This window comes from Crassostrea angulata, chromosome 10 (genome assembly GCF_025612915.1).
Source record: "Crassostrea angulata isolate pt1a10 chromosome 10, ASM2561291v2, whole genome shotgun sequence".
Taxonomy (NCBI): domain Eukaryota; kingdom Metazoa; phylum Mollusca; class Bivalvia; order Ostreida; family Ostreidae; genus Magallana; species Magallana angulata.
Window position 1 is genome coordinate 37,766,750 of NC_069120.1, and position 20,845 is coordinate 37,787,594.

The 20,845-nt window shown below is 33.3% G+C and overlaps 1 protein-coding gene across 7 annotated transcripts in view; it reads left to right on the top strand.

Moving 5' to 3' along the window:
- The first annotated feature begins 7 nt into the window (after positions 1–7).
- LOC128164457 (methylcytosine dioxygenase tet3-B-like) overlaps positions 8–20,845 on the top strand; it is a 37,153-nt gene continuing 16,315 nt past the window's right edge. The window contains exons 1-10 of one of the 7 annotated variants that reach the window (XM_052828274.1): positions 8–94; positions 3,328–3,552; positions 11,302–12,382; positions 13,578–13,668; positions 14,064–14,157; positions 15,256–15,464; positions 15,683–15,827; positions 16,083–16,172; positions 16,342–16,479; positions 16,599–20,281. In XM_052828274.1, coding sequence (XP_052684234.1) covers positions 3,343–3,552; positions 11,302–12,382; positions 13,578–13,668; positions 14,064–14,157; positions 15,256–15,464; positions 15,683–15,827; positions 16,083–16,172; positions 16,342–16,479; positions 16,599–18,002 — 3,462 coding nt within the window. In that variant the 5' untranslated portion in view covers positions 8–94; positions 3,328–3,342 and the 3' untranslated portion in view covers positions 18,003–20,281. The other 6 variants (XM_052828281.1, XM_052828280.1, XM_052828275.1 and 3 more) reach the window with 6 other exon arrangements.

Below are 20,845 nucleotides of genomic sequence, written 5' to 3' on the forward strand. Positions count from 1 at the left end.
TGTACGTCAGTCACGTGACCTGTATGTATTTGCATACGAGTCGAGAGTGCTGGGAGAGGGGAGCGACGCTAGAATAAGGGTTATTTCAATGCAGGTGAGAAAAACATAATTGCTTTTGTTACGAGTGCCATAATTAGGATCCATATTTTAACTCAAATTTAACAGGTGCGCGTTTATGATGCATGAAAAACCCCGCGAAACTGTACGTGCAAGGCCTTCCAATATGGATGACCTCTTGTCAATAAAGCGTGTTGTGGATTGTGTTTTTATGCCCGATTTTCAGAGTTTGTTTAGAAATGTGTGTTAAATCATCACCGGGTGCTATGATTAATGCTGCATTTGGGTTTTTTTGTAACATACACAGTGTTATCATAGCTCATTCTTCTTGGAGGATTTGTTTATTCTGTAATATATAACGTTATATAGTACAATGGTACTAAGGTTTGTTAATTCGATCGATCTATAAATAAACATTGATGAGTAATGTAGTTTTTCCTGTTAAGAAGCGTTATGTTTCATTTATGTTTTTGAATATAATTAACGAAACTGTGTCATTTGATAGCATGCAAAAATAATACACCCTCCTTAAAATGAAAATATGGTGCCTTAAATCTGTTAACAGTTAACACCCCCTCTCCCCCCAGTAAAAAAAAAATATTATTAGGCCTACTGTCTCCCTCTCCAACGTTTTAATTTTATATATTTGGAGAAGTAGGCTTATAACCACAATGTGGGTAACTATTCTTCAGGTGGCTATGTTTAAATGCCAACTCCTGTTTTTTTTTTATTTTGTTTATTCTGATTTTAGGGTCATTGATCTACTTAATATGATTATTTATTGCATTTAAAACATTCTACTGATGACTGTATTTATACGTATTCCAAGGAAAAGAAAATGCTGAGATACAAAATTGACGCATCTATTATGGCAATTGAGTGAAAGTAACAAATATAGAAAGTAACTAATTGATTAGAATGCATACTGATTTGTTGATAATTCAATCAGTAGCATTAACAAAACAGCTGATTTCAATGAATAAGTGACCCTAGGTACAATATTTTGCAGTGGCAGATTGGTTAAAATTATTATTCCAAAAACCTTGCACTTTAATGTTTTGATGAGAAATGGTATTAAAAAGTCAGACTACCATTAGCCAAAAAAAAAAAAATAAAGTGTTGCATGGCCATTGCAAGAAGATTAATGACTGCTGCTGTTATCTATAAAAAAGAAATGATTACAAAGGATAATACGTGTTTAGTCAACTGGTGCGACGAGAGCAGACAATTTCGAGTCTAGCACCTGCTCCTCTTTGTTGCATATGCACCGCAGAACAATGCTAAGTGCATGTCATCAGACGAGATGGTGCATAGTAAAAGGGACAATCATTTTATAGGGAGAATAAAGTAACAATTCCAGAGGTGTGAAGTTTAATTTGAAAATTGGATTGTTACGTTGACGGAAGGAAAGGCAGTGTGCAGTGTAAAATTGATTTTGTGTTAAATCAATTTTTTTCTGTATTACTAGGATTGATTTTTTTTTTCGTAATGAAAAATTACCTTTTGTTATTGGCTGGAAAGATTTACAAACGGTTTTCAAGAAAGTCTTCAGCTGGTAATTATTAATTAAATCATATATGGTGTAACTTTATTTTGTTATTGTTAAAAATTTGAAATTAATTATCATTATAATGTGGCTCAAGCTCAAGTAGTTCTGAAAGTGGCAAATGTTTGGGGTTTCTACTCTCAAGAAAAATATGCATTTCTTAACATATTGTTCAGAACATAAAGGTTAAAGAAATCTGAAGCCAAAATTTTTTCGGTTTTTTTAATTTACTGTTATAAAGTACTCACCTATAAACCAACAGAATTTCATTGCTCCAAATAAGATAAAGTCAAACTTTGTTATCTCAAACTAGATGGGACTGTTTAAAAACTTCGGATATCTGAGTATTCGAGATATTGAGGGTAAAATGCTTAAAAAGTAAAGGATGGGACTTACAAATCACTTTGTCATATCCATTGTATTCGAGATATCAGTGTTCGAGATATCAAAGTTCAACTGTGTCTGTGCATGTCTTTGCTGGATATTTGCTGCCTAATGATATCTGGAGAGAAGGGATATTTGGCCACAATTTCCTAAGAGTTAAAGACAGTTAACACCTATGAGTATTTGACAAGATAACTTGCATGGGATGGTTGTGTACTCTACTTAAGTTTTTAAATAGTAGCTATATAGATATTTCTTCCGTGCAAAAAATCCAAGTGTATATACATGTTTTATCATCCAAAGGATAGCCCCCCCCCCCCCCCCAGTGGATATTTTATGATCAATATTGATATATCTTTCAGTGGATATACTGTGGTACCTAAGGATAGCTCCCAAAGGATATTTGATGATACTGGTAATTTCTTTTACCATACTTCTATAACTCTGAGTGGATATTTATTATAGATAGAGTCCAACGGATATTTGTCAATGTTATGCCTTTGAGTGGATTTTTACTGTCTAAGGAAAGCAATAATTTAGTGGATATTTGCTGAATATCCTTCAAAAGAAAATACAGGGGGTGGGAAGGGGGATGGAGGGGGTTGAAAGTGCAAAAGATAACATTTCTCTCTGTCTGAAGTAATAGTAGTACATTTACTCTTTCTTCCTTGTACAGAGAAGTTATGCATGCAGTCACATGCATATGTGTAAATGATAAAATGGACTTATTTGTGTTCTTATGTAAAAGTGAGCATTGAGTACATGGATGTCTCAATAACACTGATCAGGATGAGCTTATATAAATTTTGAAATGATGAAGTTGACTCTTGGTTGTTCTCTGCATTTTGTATTGTGCAAGATTTTGTACTTTTGAAAAAAGTTTGTTGGTCATATTTTGTATTTTAAACCATTTAGTCTTTTAGATACTAAATTTATTCCACCTTCAGTCTCAAACAAACAAACAAACAAACAAACAAACAAACAAACAAACAAACAAACAAACAAAAACTGTAACAAACACTGTTATTGTTTTCGATGATTATGGAAATTTTTGTTTGGAATGGTACATATGTGAGCAATTTTTTTGCATGGACAGTGTATTTTGAGACATGTATTGATATTTTGTATGATAATTAATACACAAAGAAACATTTTTTAATATTTACATGAACTTGTTTGCAAATGAATTGTTATTCCCATATTTCCCATATTCCCATAATGAGTTGAAATTAACACACCTATGATGATATTTTCTTTTGCAAATGAAATGATATTTCTGTGATTTGTTTTGCAGATGAACTGATAATTTTTTTGTTGATATATGATAATTATTTTTCCAGATGAATTGATGTTGAATGGAAGGGTGGTCCAGGAACTGTGAGAAGTTTGGTCAGGATCGGGGAATGGATGCCTCCTATTGGTCACATTATGGCGTTCCACAAGGGATGGAACCCATGGGCCAAGTCCTGGGGGGTTGGAACCCTGGCTGTGATCAGCAACAAGGACCCAGTCAAAATAAACAATGGTCCAGGCCCCCCTCCACCGGCATGGATGCGAACTTTGAGGTAGAGTTTGTCTTATTATAGAACAAGGTCACTGTATATAGGAAATGACTGCTTAGGAGGCTATTTGTTGTCAATAATATTGGTACAATGTACAAGGGAATATAGAATAAATAGTGTGGATTTTTATGTACCTTTTCACCTATTTTTGAATGTTATGTTATTGCATTGTTTAGAGGAGAAAGAGAAAGGAGAGATAATAGACTGTAGACTGGTCCATTTGCAGAGAGAGAGAGAGAGAGAGAGAGAAGAGAAGAGAAAAAGAGAGAGATGGCCCATATGCAAATTGATCAGAAAATGTATTGTAATGACCACCAAATATTGGCTGATCATGGCCAACAGTTTATATTCTTTTAAATTACTTATTTTACATGATTCTACTTTTTTGTATCAAATCATGAGAATATAAAATTACAATCACCAAATTTTTATCATAGCTTAATTTAGTATACATCTGTCCAAAAAATAGAACTATTTTAACAAGACCATGGACTTTCACTGGGACGTAGCTATCTATTCCTTGAGTCAAAGCAAGTTAAAAATGACACGGTTTCATTCAAAATATGCACTGATTGCGTAGTCTTAGCTCAAAAGCCAGACAAATCTTGTTGATTTCAAAGAGCCATTGCTGAGTGGCCAGCAATGAAATAGACAGGTCTACGTCACATTGCTGTGTGACACAACTATCCAAAGTCCAAGCTCCTGTTAAAATGATTCTAAATGCAATAGTTTAGAATCGACTAAATATGTTTCTCGCAATTTACGCAGACATTAATTCTTCATGTTTAAATAGGAATCTACAGTATTATATCATGATAGTAATATGTCAAACTCAAAATGTTAATATTGAATAGATTAAAACTGATTTATATCATGGTGGGAATAATTAACAAATTCGGAGAGAAAAAAAAAATAAGCATTAAAGAAGTAAAAGGGGAAACTAAGGCAAGAATGAGTAGGAAGTGGATCTTTCTTATGATAAGTAAGTTTTAATTTAAGCCAGAAATTTCTGCCGACATTTCTGCAGTGTGTGCTCCGTTGGTGGCATGAAATGAAATGCATGCCTTTGTTGCACTAGGTTTGTAGAAGTTTCAGTACTTTAACTTTGATGACACATCCTGTTGTAGTGCAAATTCACCTGTTGTTTATTGATCTGCATGATGTTTCCAAAGTCACCAGATGTATGATGAATTTTTTAAAAAGTTGGATTATAAACACCTCTTTCTTCTCATATGAAAAAAAAAAGAAAGGCCTCTTTTTTTCTTCTCGTCATCGATGCCTAATTTAGTGTACTACCTGTACCTTTCTCACCTGAATTAATTAATTATAAATGCAAACTGAAAGAAATCTCATGTCTAGACATTTCAAGGTAAAAAATAGAACATTTTGTCTGCAGTTTTCAAAGTGGGTGTTATCATTTGCAGTCGGTCTGGGCAAGTGTTAGTGTGTTTCAAAACTGAGGTTGTTTCCAGGTGAATGGAGAAAATCCTGTTCTGCAGGGCAGTTTCAGCTGGCCCTCTATTCCTTCCAGGAAGACTGGCATATTAATGATTAAAACCTGTGGGGTGATCAATAGAAATCATTATTACTATAGTGATACAGGAGGCATTACAGGGATTTTTTCTGATAATTGTTACCACTGCTTTCTTGTACCTTCTAGCCTTATATATATCTGACTTTCATTTGAAACATTAAATCAGTCACTATAATCCCACCCCCCTCCCACCCCCCTCCCACCCCTTCCACCTCTCACCTTGAGACACAGAGAGCATTGAACCAGGAAGTTAAATTCATCGCAGACTCAAGTTTTTATTTTGCTTTTTTTTTTTGGTCACAACAACCGGTACTTGTAAGGGTGATTATAGATATGGGAGCTTTTAGGTGACCTCATTTTTGAAAATTCATTCTAGCACATTTAAGTGCCTTCAAAATGATTCGTGGAAATTCTCAATTGTAAACAGCAACTTTGTGCACTGAATTATTTGAGATTCATTAATTGTTGAATACATATTTAATGAGGACTATGAATCTATGATGGAGACTAACTACACAATGACATATATTCACTTATTCTATATTTAACACCGTTGAAAATTTATTGTAACTCGTCCAAAAGGTTCACGACACAGTCCCATTTTATTTGAGTTTTAATTATTCAAAACAGTCTCCCTCTTAATATATTCAGTATTTTAAAGACAAATTGTCCTTTAAATACCGGTATATATTTTAACATGTCATGCAAGATTTGATATGTGTTAATTTTTATATACCATTATATACCAGTTTGAATGCATGCACTTATTGATCAAATTACCGGTAGATAATATACATATGTTGTAAAAATAACTAAAACCACCATTTCCTTGTGGTTTTAAATGTCAATCAAAACTTTGTGCTGGATTTTGAACATGTTGAAATAATAATCAGAACTTGATGGAAGGCCAGTACAGAAATTATCTGCTCAGGATAAGGCCAGCATTTTTTTATTTTTAGATTTACGAAATATTTTTCAAATTATTTGGTGAGGAGGAGGGAAAAAAAATAAAAATAAAATTGAAAAATTTGTCCGTCAAGAAAAAAAATGAAAATAAAACAATTTTTCAACAATATTTTTTTTATTTTTAAAATAAGAACATGTGTCTAGGAGCTGCCATTTTTTAAAAATATCTAAGTAATTTTGGTTGTTGGTGATGTTCTTATCATAACATATTTTATCCATGGGCACTGAAAATTTGTGTTGATATATTGTACATGCATGTATAAAAACGAAGGTTTTTTTTTTATAAATACAAGTACATACTGTACATATACATTAAGACCAAAAAAAAAATAAGGGAGTTTTCACTTCTTCCTTGCAGAAAAATAGGAAGAAGTTTGAGAAATAATTTATTTGATTAAATTAACAATGCTATTCACAAATTCAAAATTTAAAATATTGTTACTGAAAATAAATTGGATTAGAAGCATGTCCATAAATGTCAGTAAAAAATCAAACAAGTTTTTTTATTTAAAAAAGACTAAATAACTTTTAAAATTTTATCTATTTATCTAACTATACCTTTAATAAAGGAAATGTTTCGTTATTTTGTTAGCTTTAACCTTAATAACAAATAAAATTATTCTCTTTCCTTCAGTAAGACCTGTGTTCAGTGTGTTTAGGGTTATTAGTCCAACCCTATGACCCACTTACAACCGTTATGTAGAGGATCTATTTCCAAACGGTTAAATTATGATTATTCTAGAATTTATTTTGCAAAAATGTTTTTTTTTATAGTAACTTATCATTTTCTTGTCAATGAGGTGTTTTTTTTTAATTTACAGAATTGTGATAGAAAAAGACTTCAACTTCTCTTTATTGAGGAAATTCTGGCTAAGTTGCCGATCACAAAACTTAATAGGGTCGTAAATTGTAGGGTTGGACGAAAGCAAACAGGAGTAGGCCCTTTGGTGGTTTTTTGTGACTTCTAGTGCCTGTGACTTGATCGGAAAGAACTTGGTCTTTTTATTAAATCAATGCATGAACAACAATAATTCAGACAACACATACGTGATTGCATCAACATTTATTTTTATTTTTACCAGAAAGAAAACTTCGGGTCGGAGGAAAAAATAAAATAAATAGCTAGTTCAGGTCCTTTTATTTTTATTTGAATTTTTAAAAAATAGGGTCGGCGGGTTTGTAAATCGAAATTTTAAAAAATGCTGGCCTAAGAGAGAAAATATATCGCATCATATACATGTATTATGTATATTCATCTGATAAAATCAAAACATTTTGAAATGAAATTTATTTGTTCATTTTTTTTTTTTTAAATTTGAGATAAAAGGTAAAAGTTGAAATGCATTTGCAATGGATATGAAGATCTAAACTTTTAGACAGGATGTAAACCTTTATAAACTGATTTAGTCTCATTATTCAGAGGTGGGGGGGGGGGGGGGGGTTAGTGTTGTGTGCTGAATTGATGTGTGTGAATGACCGTCTTACTCACTGACCATGGATGTCTGCTAGAGTTCATGAAATGGCGACCAGATGGGCTGTCTTATTAAGGTCACAGGAATATGTACTTGTCTTAATTTGCCACGTGTTTGCAATTTCTCAGTTGCTGTAGATGATGGGAGAGATTATCTTGGTTCTTGCAATTACATGGATTGTAAATGATTTTTGAAAAGAAATTGAAACTTTGCAAATGGGATGATCATTGCCAGAACAAGGCCTGGAATGGAGAATGCATCTATTATATATGTTGTAAGTATTTATGGCATTTTTATTGCCTTAATTATGTGTTGGTAGGTTTTGATTTAATGATGCAACAAGTTTGATTAGAAGTTTGTGTAAATGAGAAATCGCTGATCGTTTGTTTGTATTAATTCATAATCGCCATGCAGGCGCATCTATTTTTGTATGGGATTTTCCTCGACACATATTTATATCACAAACGCACCGATACAAACAGATTATCGTAAATATGTCCTTGAAATGAGGATTTAAATGTATTATAATGAAGAAAAACCCCACATGCACTCTTCCAATATTAAAACAAGCAATTTCTCTTTTTCACAAACATATGGCACAATTGTTTAGTCTGAGCATTAAATTTGCAAAGCAAGCACATTTTTTCAATTCAAGGAGAGGGGGAAAAAGACGTAGACTAAGAATGTGTGTTTGTCTGAGCCCTTATCGCGAAATTCGGAGGACTTTGAAGAAATAAATCTGTTTGGCTGTGTTTTGTTATGTCTGGTTCATGAGACTGGGTCCTTGTAAATAGCAAAAATATCCAGTGTCTCTAGTGAATGGCAAAGTTTGTTTTAATTTTCTCAGGATTAAAATTAGGTGTCTTTTTAGCTAAAACACAAAGGGATATTCTAGTACTGGTAAAACATATATTTAGGTTTAGCTGTTTAAAGTACAGTTGAGTTTTACAGTAGTTATAACTGTAAAATATATAGCTTTTAGACTTAATTATGAAGCTTTGATTTCATCGGAATGTGATCGACTTCTCAGAATTTCTTCAAGAGGGAAAACAATTTCATTTATTTAACAGGGATCCATCAGAGATTTAAAGAAAAAAATTGAACAAAGGATGGAGCAAATTAACCGAGATATTTCCACTACTTGAAATTCTCAATAACAGCATATTATGGCATTTCTTTAATTTAAAAAAGCAGTTCAAGAACAACTAGTGCAAGATTGCTTCTCCAGGAATTTGTGTGTGTGTATGTGTTGTTTTTTAAAAAAAAAGAGATGTTTTTGAATGCTTTTCTCGGCACAAGATGTCTAGCCTTGTTGACCTTGGGGAGCACTTAAACGCCCTGATTCCCGGTGAAGACTGTGGGTGGTTACAACTGTCACTGGTGCATGCATGTCAATTTGAAGACTTCTCAATTGAATAATATGACAGACAGACACCTCATTAACAAGATCCGTTCTTTTTTGCTTTAACATACAGTCAGGCATGCAGTATTGGGCATAACAACATGCAGCCTAAAATTTTAGAGGGCATGCATGAGTGCTCATAGTTATCAAATGTATATGGGAAAGTCCTTATTTTTAACAAGAAAAAAAGTACTGTTACTTGTGGAAATTCTAGACCACTGAAGACACCTGAGGACATTGACCTAATTACCTGCAATGCATGCTAATTATAGACAGCCTTTAGATTTGTTTACCTTCAAGGAATATATGTAACTGTGACACTTATAAGCATATGCTGACTGTAGGTGTAGCTGTGAGGAATACATCAATTAGCACATTAATTAAATTCCATGGAGTATGAATTTAAAAAGTTCAGACATTTGATGGATGTGATTATTGCATTGTCAGATGTACTCCTGAGAGGTCTACAATGTGAAATGTTTAAACCATTTGTTTTGGATTTATAATGTCTTCTTGTGTTGTAAGTAAGTAATATGTGTGTTTGTGAAAATGACTATCTTTATTAGAAGATTTAGGTAATAAAGAGGGTACCGGTACATACCCAGTACATTCATTTTTTTCCTATAAAAAAATTAGGGAAAACACTTCAAGAATATATATAATTTTTTTAGGGTGTGGGGGTAGAGTTAAGATGATCTATTGCATTTAAGTTTTGTAAATACAAGATAAAATTCATATTTTTAGGCAATTAATAAGTTCTGAATAAACAGAAAATAGCAACATTATAGCTTCGATCTAATCCAACTACTTGCAAAAATGGGAAAAAATGCTAAGTAGCGTAATTTTTTTCCTTGTTTGATTGTCCTAGCCCAGCCATGCGTGACTAGGATATCCTCTTTATGATGAATCATGCTCGTGTGTGCGGAGGACTGTGCAAATTGTGTACGTGAGCTGTGTCAGGCTTTGCTATTGGTTATCATTAGAAGCACGAGCAATCAATATTTTGTCTTTGTGACATTTACTATTGATTAGACGACTATGACCTCAATCTCTCTGCTTATGCACCGAGAAATGTTTCACTCACCTAGCTAGCGGCTTGAAAGTATGGATTTTATTTGTCTCCCATCTCTGCACTAAGAGTTCAGGCAATATATGTAGGTTTGCAGTTTTGTACTTCTGTTTTTCCTTTTTATTTCTGTTAATGCATTCTGGGGCCTTTTTGCGCTTAATAATTTCTTTCTCTCTAGTCTTTTTATTTGCCTCAATTTCATGAAGTTAGGATTTTTTTTTCTGTTGGTGAACAAAGGAAAAGGGTTTAAATTCTGGACAATACAACCAAGCTTTTAGTGTTGTTGATTGTGGCTTTGTATGGAGAGTTTACCTGGAATTTGAAGGTGGATTACCTGTTATCAGACAAATATATCTTACCAGGTACATATTGCTGACCAGTCAAGCATTTCCCAGTGTCTGGTGGAAACCGTGTGTATGCTTGTCTAAAATGATAGCCTAAATTCTGCTATTAATATACCATATACAAGGATTTCATCCAATCTTGTGAGACATGGAGAGATAATTGGTGTAAATAAGACTTCCATGGTCACCAAATGTATGTATGTATGTATGTAGGTTAGTCAATTTGTATTATGCAATCAATTTACTGTAAAGTACTTGTGTTGAAGTAAGGCTAGCATTACAACTTGGGGTATTAATGAGATAAGAAGTTTCCTGTATTGTGGTGTATTAAGCTTAGTACATTGTCAAAGCAGTATTATGTATACTTGTAGTACCCAATAATATCCCATGGGTACCAGGTTTGTTTTCATGTCTTATCTTCGTTTTAAGGTTATGATCAGGATACCTGATTATAAAGCATCTTCTGCTTTACTTTAATTGGATCATAGATATTGTCATTAAAACTAACTTGTACAAAAAAATACGTGAACTCAATCTCAAATTTTTCATTTTGATTGAGTATGTTGAACTCAAAGTCCACTTTAATGTTGCGGTAAGCGTGTGTTCACTCTAGAAGACGGCATTCTACGAATTTATAGTTGAGATGTCCATCAAAAACAGTTTTGGGAATAAATAAATACAAACATCAATTGTCAGATTTTTGTAAATGCCTGTGTTTATTTCTGTCAATAGTATTGCCATTGCTCCACGTGGTAATGTTGTTGTTATTCACGATGAAGGGGATTTCCTCTCGTTCTATTTATAGCGAGCTGTCGGCTTGGTCGTTGTAAGAAGAAAACGTAATGTTTCTTCTGAAGGGGAAATTCAGAAACAATCGGTGCTTGTTAACAATTTATTTTTAGGTCTTAATTTGTTTAAATGTTTCATGAAGCCGAATAAAATATAATTTATTTTTTTTCTTCCAGAAACCTAAAATGGCAGCACCGCCCAATGGATATCAACAATATCCACCTACATGGTTGAACCTACCTGGACCTCAAAATTACCAAGCGATATACTCAGTACCCCACACTACTGCCACTCCAACTAATGTGCAGACGTTCAGCAATTTTCCGTTCTCTAAGCCCAGCAATTACATGTCGTTTCCTTTCCCAACACTCCCGAAAAATGACCCATATAAATTCAGCGATGAAGTATCTCTGAAACGTAATTTGGAACCCAGTAGTGGACAAACACCAAAAAAGAAGAAAGTGAAAAATAACGGAGAGAAATTAAATGGTCATGTAGATAAAGGGAGCTTTATTAAAGCAAAAAATGTGAAAAAAGTTATTGAGACAAATGCGCTTTCATTGAATGAAATAGAAAACCGAGTGCAAAATATTCTACAATCTATACAAAAGGAGTGTAGTTCCAAAGAGTCGAAAAATGTGCAATCAAATGTGGCGATTTTTAAAGACCCCAGTAAAACAATGGATGAAATAAAATTAGATAATTTCTCAGAAAAGTTACTCAAAAGTCCAGAGGAAATTCACCTTGAAAAGCTCATGGGAAATTCTTTGGAAAATGAAGGTCGTAAAACTCCACCAAACTGCTGTACAAATTGTGAAAAATTTGGCTTCCGAAACTCCCCTCAGTGTCTCAACAAGCGTTCGGCTCCGGAAGTGGATGTTTACGAATTTGAGGATGATGACGATATCTCAAATCTTTCAGAACCCAAAACTTGCTCAAGAATCGAGGCAGCAAAAGCTAATATATTTAAAACTGAAGAACATCAGGAAAAAGTGGTCCAGAATATCAAAGTCGAATCGGATAACCATGATTCAGAGAAGGAGAATTTTTGTGAAAATGAAAAGCCTTTGGAAGCATCCAGTTTTCCAAAACAACCTAAACTGGACCTTAAAGATGAAGGTAGTGCAAAAATGGACCTACTATCAGAACATTTAAATAAGCTCAAGGAAACTATTACGGAGGATGAGGAACATTTAGACAGGCTTAGGAAGAATATCAAATCGGAGATGCCGAGGTGTAGCTGTAGAGGACCAGATTGTAAGTAAACCATCGTTTCTTGATAGACCACCTTTTAGAAAATTTTATCATTTTCTTGAATTTCATTGATACACTGGCAGATGACGTAAGGATAAAGGTCTTATATTGGTACTGTAGTCAGATATTCATGAGGATATAATGTTCCTTGTCTTTCTTCTCTGCTACAAAAGCAAACAAAAAATTTCAAATGGAATTGAGGTTATTTGAGGAAAGTCCAAAAACAATTTCAAATATACAGTTAATTTTTTTCTCGTTTATATCGATGTCACTTATTCTTTGCAAGAAAACACTTACCTAGTATTCATTTTTATTCATTTTATTGAAATAACACTAAATTATGATGTAACATTTTAGTCTGCTGAGCTTAAAGGGAGTCATTTTTTTTTAAAACATTATATTGATTCACGAAAAGTTTTTCAACATTTGTACCTTGCATCGATAATTTTAAAGGCTGTTTTTCTGTTTTTAGTAAATATATCGTTCTTTGAAAGAGCACAGCTTGTGGAAACACGCTCAAATTGTTCTTTAGGAATCTGTGCAAAATTAATCAAAAACAAAACTTGCTGTTTTGAATCTTATATACATGATAAAATGGAATAATTAAATGAAGTCTTTTACACGTCTTAAAACTATGAGTACAGTACTACATTATTAATGGCTGGTTTGGATTGATTTAAAAAGTATTCACATGGCAGTGTTGGCTTAATTCTGAACTTTGTTTAAATAGGAAATTTTTTTTTTTTTTTTATCCCTGACCTGATTTTTAATGCCGTGCATTTAGAGAAAACTGTATGTGAATTGTACACTGTTAAGAAATGAAGTTTGAAAATTCTGTATTTAAAAGTTTTTGAGCAGGGGATGTCTTAATCAGTACATTACGTACCTTGCTTTTTATCCAACGACAACGTTGAAATTCATAGATCAATGAAGACATTATTCAGAAGTTTTCTGAAAATTTTTCTAAACAGACATTACAGTATCCATAGATCAAAGACTAATTGCCTTCTTTACGTCTAGATCATTACCTTCCGTAATTTCTGACATCGTATTTGATGACCTCGAAAGTGAATGTCGAGGTGAAGTCAAGATCATTGATCATGACAATAGGTCGGCTACTGGCCTCAGTGTAGAAAAATTCTCGTTTCTCAGGTGTTGTTATATTTGGTTACGTAAAGTCGTTGTTTGTAATTTGTAGACATCCCTAGCGAAGATGTAGAGGGCCCCTACTACACTCACCTGGGAGCAGCTCGTAGTATTCAGGCTGTCCGGGAGCTGTTGGAAAAACGGTCGGTGTTTAACTAATGATTTACTTATGTTAAATTTTTTATTATATGAGAAAAACTTTTAATGACAGTGTAGCACTGCAACTGTATTAAAGTTAACAGTATTTTTGTTGTTTCTTTCAATTATAAGAAAACTTTTAATTCAATGTCTTATTTTAATAAAGATATGTTTTAGATTATAGGAAAAGTTGAACACTTAATGTATTTTTGATTAATTCTCACCTCGAAATCTTAACACATGTAGTACATTACCTTATAACTTTATTTGAATGATATATCGTACATTGAGAAATTTAGTCAATATGATTTTTAAAAAAAAAATATGAAATATTTGTTAAAAAGTCATTGAACTACTTAATCCTACATGTTTGAAATAATGTTATTTCTTTGCATTGTAGAACTGGCGAGAAAGGAAGGAGCATAAGAATTGAGAAGATCCGTTACACAGGAAAAGAGGGCAAGAGTTCACAGGGCTGTCCTATAGCCAAATGGGTAAGACAGAGAACATTCATTTGGTTATCAGCATTAAGAGGGCTGAATGGTTGTGGCCATTTTGAAGCTATATTTATCTCCTTTAAATGAAGAGCTCTGTATGAAGCTATAGGAAAATCTTAAAATTTTAAAGCTAAAATATTTGGATTTTTTCTTCGCAAACGAAAAGTTTATGGCCAAAAATATCATACAGTCAAACTTTGTTATATCTCGAACTAGATGGGTCTGTTTAAAAACTTTGAGATATCCTAGTATTCGAAATATTGAGGGTAAAATAGTTAAAAAAAAATAAGTGGTTGAGACTTACAGATTACTTTGACATACCCATTGTATTCAAGATACTGTGGTTTCATCAATATTCGTTGAATACCAATTTTCGTGGATTTCGTTTTTTAAGTTGATCCACGAAATTAGATCTTGATTGAAATGCAATTTCTATTAACATTTTGTATTGATCGAGTCATTTGCCATGAATTTACATATCCTTGAAACTGTGATTTTCACTTTATCCACGAAAATTGATACCCTTGAATATTAATGAAACTTAATGAAACCACAGTATTGTATCAGTGTTCAAAATATCGGAGTTCAATTGTATTTAAAAGTTTATGACAGATCTGCTGGTTAATTTGTAGACCATCCAGCCTAAAAAACCCAGACCTTTAATTATATGTTTGTAGGTTTTAAGGTATTCAATGGGGAATGCACAGAAAATTTTAAAAAATCAAAATATAGAGACAGCTGCTTGCATTTCATTTTTTTATTTCTTGCACGAGTTCTTAATAACAAAAAGTGAGGTCAAGGTTATGAAAAGGAAGTTGTACAAATCTCCCTTTTCAAATAAGTTCCTGGTTAGAAAGAAACAATTATTTGTTTAATCGTTCCATAGAGACGTTTGTATTCAGGAAATAATGACTTCAATGCTTTTGAGAGTTCATGTACAGGATACAGCATTTCAACACCACACTGACTTCTATTCATACTGCGCAGTTATTTTAACCTATGTGAAACAGTACTAATAATGACAATGTGTAAGAAATAAAACAAATTGGCTTATTAAAAGACAGATTAAATGAACAAGCATATTTTTGGTTTTAGATTATCCGTCGATCGGGGCAAGAAGAGAAGTACTTGTGTGTGGTGAGACAGAGACCGGGGCATTTCTGTGAGACGGCCTGCATCATAGCTGTGTTGGTGGCGTGGGAGGGGGTACCTCAAAGCATGGCCGACGATCTCTACCAGTACCTCAGAACCACCTTACCAACCAATGGCTTTGAAACAGAGAGGCGATGTGGCACAAATGAAAGGTGCGTTAAAATGTTTTTTAAAAACTCATAAATTACTAAAAGGATTTTTGAAAAAATTAAAAGTTGGTGAAAATTTACAAAATACATTTAACACATGATTGCAAACAGGAACAAAAAGCGTTGTGGAAGTTGTTGAAATTAAAAAAAAAGAACAATTCACAAAAGACAGGTAATAAATTGTGAAGAAGAATTTCTGATGTTATATTTTGGCTTTGTAGGAAGACCTGTGCATGTCAGGGGATAGATCTGGTGAGGCGGGGGGCTTCTTTCTCCTTTGGCTGCTCCTGGAGTATGTACTACAATGGCTGCAAGTTCGCCCGCAGCAGGGAGGCCAGAAAATTCAAACTCAAGGACACAACAAAGGTAGTGTATTATAAGACCATGCCTAGCAGAGTGACTGTCTGTAAAGAGATTAGGTGCTAACTAAAGATAAATTACATAATCGTGTGTTAAGTTGTATTAACCTGATATATTAAATTGTCTCCTTTCTCATACTAAGGAGTAAGAAACTAATTAAATATTTGTCATTGCTAACAGTAACTATTGCTGATGATATACAGGGAGAATTTGAAAGACGGACGTTTGATTCTCTAATGACCATGAATGTTCTATTTTCAGGAGGTTGAATTAGAAGGAAAGCTGCAAGATCTAGCAACGAAGATGGCCCCTCTGTATCAGCAAATGGCGCCAGATGCATACTCCAATCAGGTATGTCAAAGTGATGGATGCTCTAATGTCACATAAATTCATCCCATTTTCCATGCAGTGACATTTAGTATTTGATAGTTGAAGGATATACTCAAAAGTGATTTTATTAAAAAGTAAGTGTATGCTTAGTAGTGATGACTAGTGATAGCTTTTACGGTTTGTTTTCCAGACACAGTTTGAAGACACAGCTAGGATGTGTCGCCTCGGTAACGAGGAAGGGCGTCCATTTTCAGGAGTGACAGCTTGCGTGGATTTCTGTGCCCATTCTCACAGAGATCTTCATAACATGAATAATGGGAGTACTGTGGTAGGTGGCTAGCAGGGAATGGAGATAACAAATAAAAAAAATGTCAGAAGATATATCTTTACACACAGTAAATTTATAGGTCATCCAGGGAAATTAAGTTTTGTTTCTTTGCATTTCAGGTTGTGACTCTGACAAAGCATAGAGGAATGGGAAAACCAGATGATGAGCAGCTTCACACACTTCCATTACATGTGATGGACATGACAGACGAACATGGCTGCTCTGAAGCCCAGTTTGAAAAAGCTAGGAATGGCTCTTTGGAGGTTTTGCAATACTACCCCATGGAGGCCAGAATGCGTGCTGTGCCCCTAACCCCAAAGAAAAAGAAGAAGGGAAAGAAAGGTGGGAATGGCCCAGCCAAGAAAGGCAGGCCATTCAAAAAAACAGAGCCCAGTCAGAACCAGAAAGATTCAAAGTTCTCCATTGATGAAAATAAGAAATTCTTGACGTATGAAGATATGATGAAACTTTCTGAGGAGCCAGGTTTTGCCCAGATGTACGATTCGTTTTGGAATTATTTTTACAGATTTGGAACATTTCCGCCTCCAAATTTTCTCTGTTCCAATGAATTCAAGAGTCAAATGGCCAGTAAACCTTCATCTGTGATACCTAATAATTTAGACTCTAGTAATACTCAGGGTCAACCCTACGGTGCTGAGAAATCATATCCAGGTCAAAGTAGTCAACCTCCAGCTTCGACCCTTGACCCCAACACTAGGCAGCAGCCTGATTCCCCTCTTGACTTGTCATCCTCAGGGTCATCTTTACACCTCAAGGCAGCAAATCATGATTCTTCAATGAATGCACCATCCAATCAGTCACCTTTGGACATTTTGTCAGATGTTGTCTCCATGATGCCATACTGCAACACAAGTCTACCTCAAAACAAAGACAGCAAAGATCAAACTTTGAATCAGCAACATTCCAGCAACAGTGAGTCTCTTCAGGAGGCATTTGATGTCAAGCTAAAAGAGGCAGAAACGGCAGGAAGCCACGCGAAAATAATCGATCCAACAGTTTTCAAGTGCGAGATGGAATTCAATGAAAATGCTTTCCGTGACCCAGAGATCGGAGGAGTGGCCATTGCCCTGCAGCATGGGGCAGTGTTGTTTGAAGTGGCCAAAAGGGAGCTACATGCCACCACAGGCTTACGAAATCCAAATCGTTACGAGCCCACTAGAATCAGCCTGGTGTTCTATCAACACAAAAATCTCAACTACAAGAACCATGGAATGTTTGAACACGAGAAGAAGTGTGAATTGTTAAAGCAAAAGCGACTGGAAAAGCTGCACCTTGAGACCAACAATCTGGTCCCAGAGTACGTAAAAGAAGGAGAGAAAATGAAGAAGAAGAAAGGAAAGAAGGAGAAAGAAGTGGATTTCTCCAAGACTTCTGCTGCTCAGTATAAATACATGTTGGAAGCACCAGCCATGAGTTCAGTCACTCTGACCACAGACTCGGTCATTACAAGGTGGATTGACCCTCAACCAATGGTCACTGGGCCTTATCAAAGATGGGTCTAACTTGTTGGAACTTAATGATCATTCAAAGCCTTTTTGGATACTATTTATATAACTACTCACCTTTTTAAAAAAAAACAAAATAATTGGCCAAAGAGAAAGGTTTTCATTTATAAGACAGAAATTTTTTTTAGATTCCTTTTTCTAAAGATATTTTTGATAAAAAAAAAATACTGTTTTTGATTAATATAGAATGTGTACAGGTAAAATTTCTGTATGGAAAAAAATTAAAAAATATATTTTATTCTTTTACATGTATGCTCTTGCAATTACATGTACAAGTTAAAGTATTTTAGTATGCATGCACGTACGTTTTGATGTACAGTAGATCTGTTGTGTACTGAACACATTTGTATATTTATTAAGGTAACAAATTTATATAGGGCAGCAAATTCAGTATTGTTATTCATGTATTCAAAGGATAATTTACCAGTACATGTTTGACAACTGAATTAGGATTATAGATCAAAACATGCAGCATATTTAGTGGAATCACTAAAGCCTACGAAAGTCATCTGTATCAAACTCCCAAATTCTTCTGCTGGAGTTGCTTTTTATTATAATTTTTAAGTTTTGAGTAATATATATATATTTACATATACCGTACCTGCTGATCAAAAGCTTGGATAATATGGAGGAAAGTTTTTATTATTTATTGTTTGGATTGTGGTTATGAATTTAAACTCATATTTTTCTGCAATAGTGTTTTTTGTTTTAAAAATGTATTTGCCTTCAGTATTCATTATTTTTATGACAGGCATTTGACAAAATTGAAAGCAGACTTCCTTTTATCATTGCAGAATTTTTTTTAGTGCACGAAAGAAAAAAAATATATTTTTTTTAACATTTAAGATTAAGTTCTTGTTTATTTCTTTTTTTTTTTTTTAGAAGTAGAATTTTGTTAAGTTTAATATTTGTTCTTTTAATTTTTTGTGCTTCAGTCTTGTATCTGTGATTTTAATAATTCTTTTATGACAACAATTGAAAAGAAAAGCCTTGTAAATGTTGTCTGTTTATATATAATCAATTTTTAACAATGAATTAATTTACAAATCATAAAATTGTGTATATAGGATATTTTGTATATAGTATTCATATTATTTTATTATTATTAATTTTCAGAATTCCCATGTTTATTGAACATTCTCAGGGAAACTCATCTTTTAGTTTTTACATCAGCCAGGAAGCTGAAGATGCCAGTTTATTTAAATCACTTTGTTATTCTGTGATTTCAAAACGCTGTAAGCAATATGCTATGATATTCTTTTAACAAAGTGCTAATACTGAGTATGTGAATAGGAACTACTTTTTACCCCCCCCCCCCCCCTTTTCTTATGTTGCAAATATGTCTCATATATTAACTTGTATTAAAAAAAAGAAAAAGAAAAAAAAGTCAAATTTTATTCATTTTATGATCCCTCATCTGTTTCGTATAGTATAGGTGCTATTGATTTTAATTTTTAGATAAATTATTTGTACCAAGATAATTATGAAAATTGGAAAACTACAACTCTAAGTTATATTCAATTTCTTTGTTGTTTAATGTGAAAGTGAACTTCAAATGCATTTATTTCGAAAATGACCTTATTATGTCCATATCATATTGTGTAGAGGATGTAAAATCAAGATTACACACTCTATCGTACAGCCTTCAAAATAAGCAACAAAAGGGAAAGGAAGAAAATATTGTGCTGAAATCCAGATGTGATACCTGTATAGATTGTTAGAAACATTCCCCTAGGATTAGTTTATTATTTAGATATTTTATTTAATTTACAATGTCTAGGGCAGTTCAGCTAAGAACGAAGTGAAAAAAAATTGATTTTTTTTTTACTAGTACACAAGCTATACATATAACACTTTTAGTAGATATTTTTTGGTAGTGGTTGGAGTAGAGAGTGCTTGAGAACATTTTGTTTTAGTTGATAGTTCAAATGTCAATTTCTTTTTTTAATTTGTAAGTGTTATTTCATAGTGCTTTACTGCAATACACATTAATTCTCAGGAAAAGCAAAACAAAAATTTTGACAGATGTGTCTTAACTTTCCAGAGTTTGAAAAAGTGTAGCTATTTTTAAAAGAATTTAAAAAGTGAAGTGCCCATATTTATATAGATTAACATGCTGAATAGAATGCAATGAAAAAAAAAGAGCTTGAATTTAAAAGAAACACATTTGAATGGTTCAGTGTACTGTGTGGATGTTGAATATTGTGAAAATCTTTTCTTGTTGTTGGTACGTCACGTTTAAGCACAAAAATGTCATGCCATTGTAAATCAATAAATTTTTTTTTTTTTTTATGAATTATGGACAGTGTTGTCCAAATTTACACAATGGTGTTTATGAATGACATAAAGCCATGTTGGAATTAGCTTTCTGTCTTGTTAGATATGTGTATGTTAGTGTAGATTATGTAATTTAATGGAAATGCATATTATATATAAATATATATATAAAAATAATAAATATTATATTAATGATAAGAAAAGACTAGAGGTATAAACAGAATGCACTTTCTGTTTTTTCCTGAATAATAAAAGTTGTCAAAATGGTTTTTTAGTGTTGAATTCTTTTGGAAATAGGTTGGCTTTTTATAGCAACTGTATTGTTATTCTCTGAAGAATAGACTGGACAGCTTTAAATAAAAAATTTAATGTGACAATGTACCGGTATTTCTTGCAAGACAACTATAGTAATGTCAAAATTGGATTTGAAGAAAATAATAAAATGCAGTTTCCTTCGACATTACCAAATCCATGGATATAATTATTAGTGAGACGGAACGTACTGAGCTTTTTATCGTACTTATTATACATATTCTTGCATTAAGAGAGGTGAAGTTGTGTGT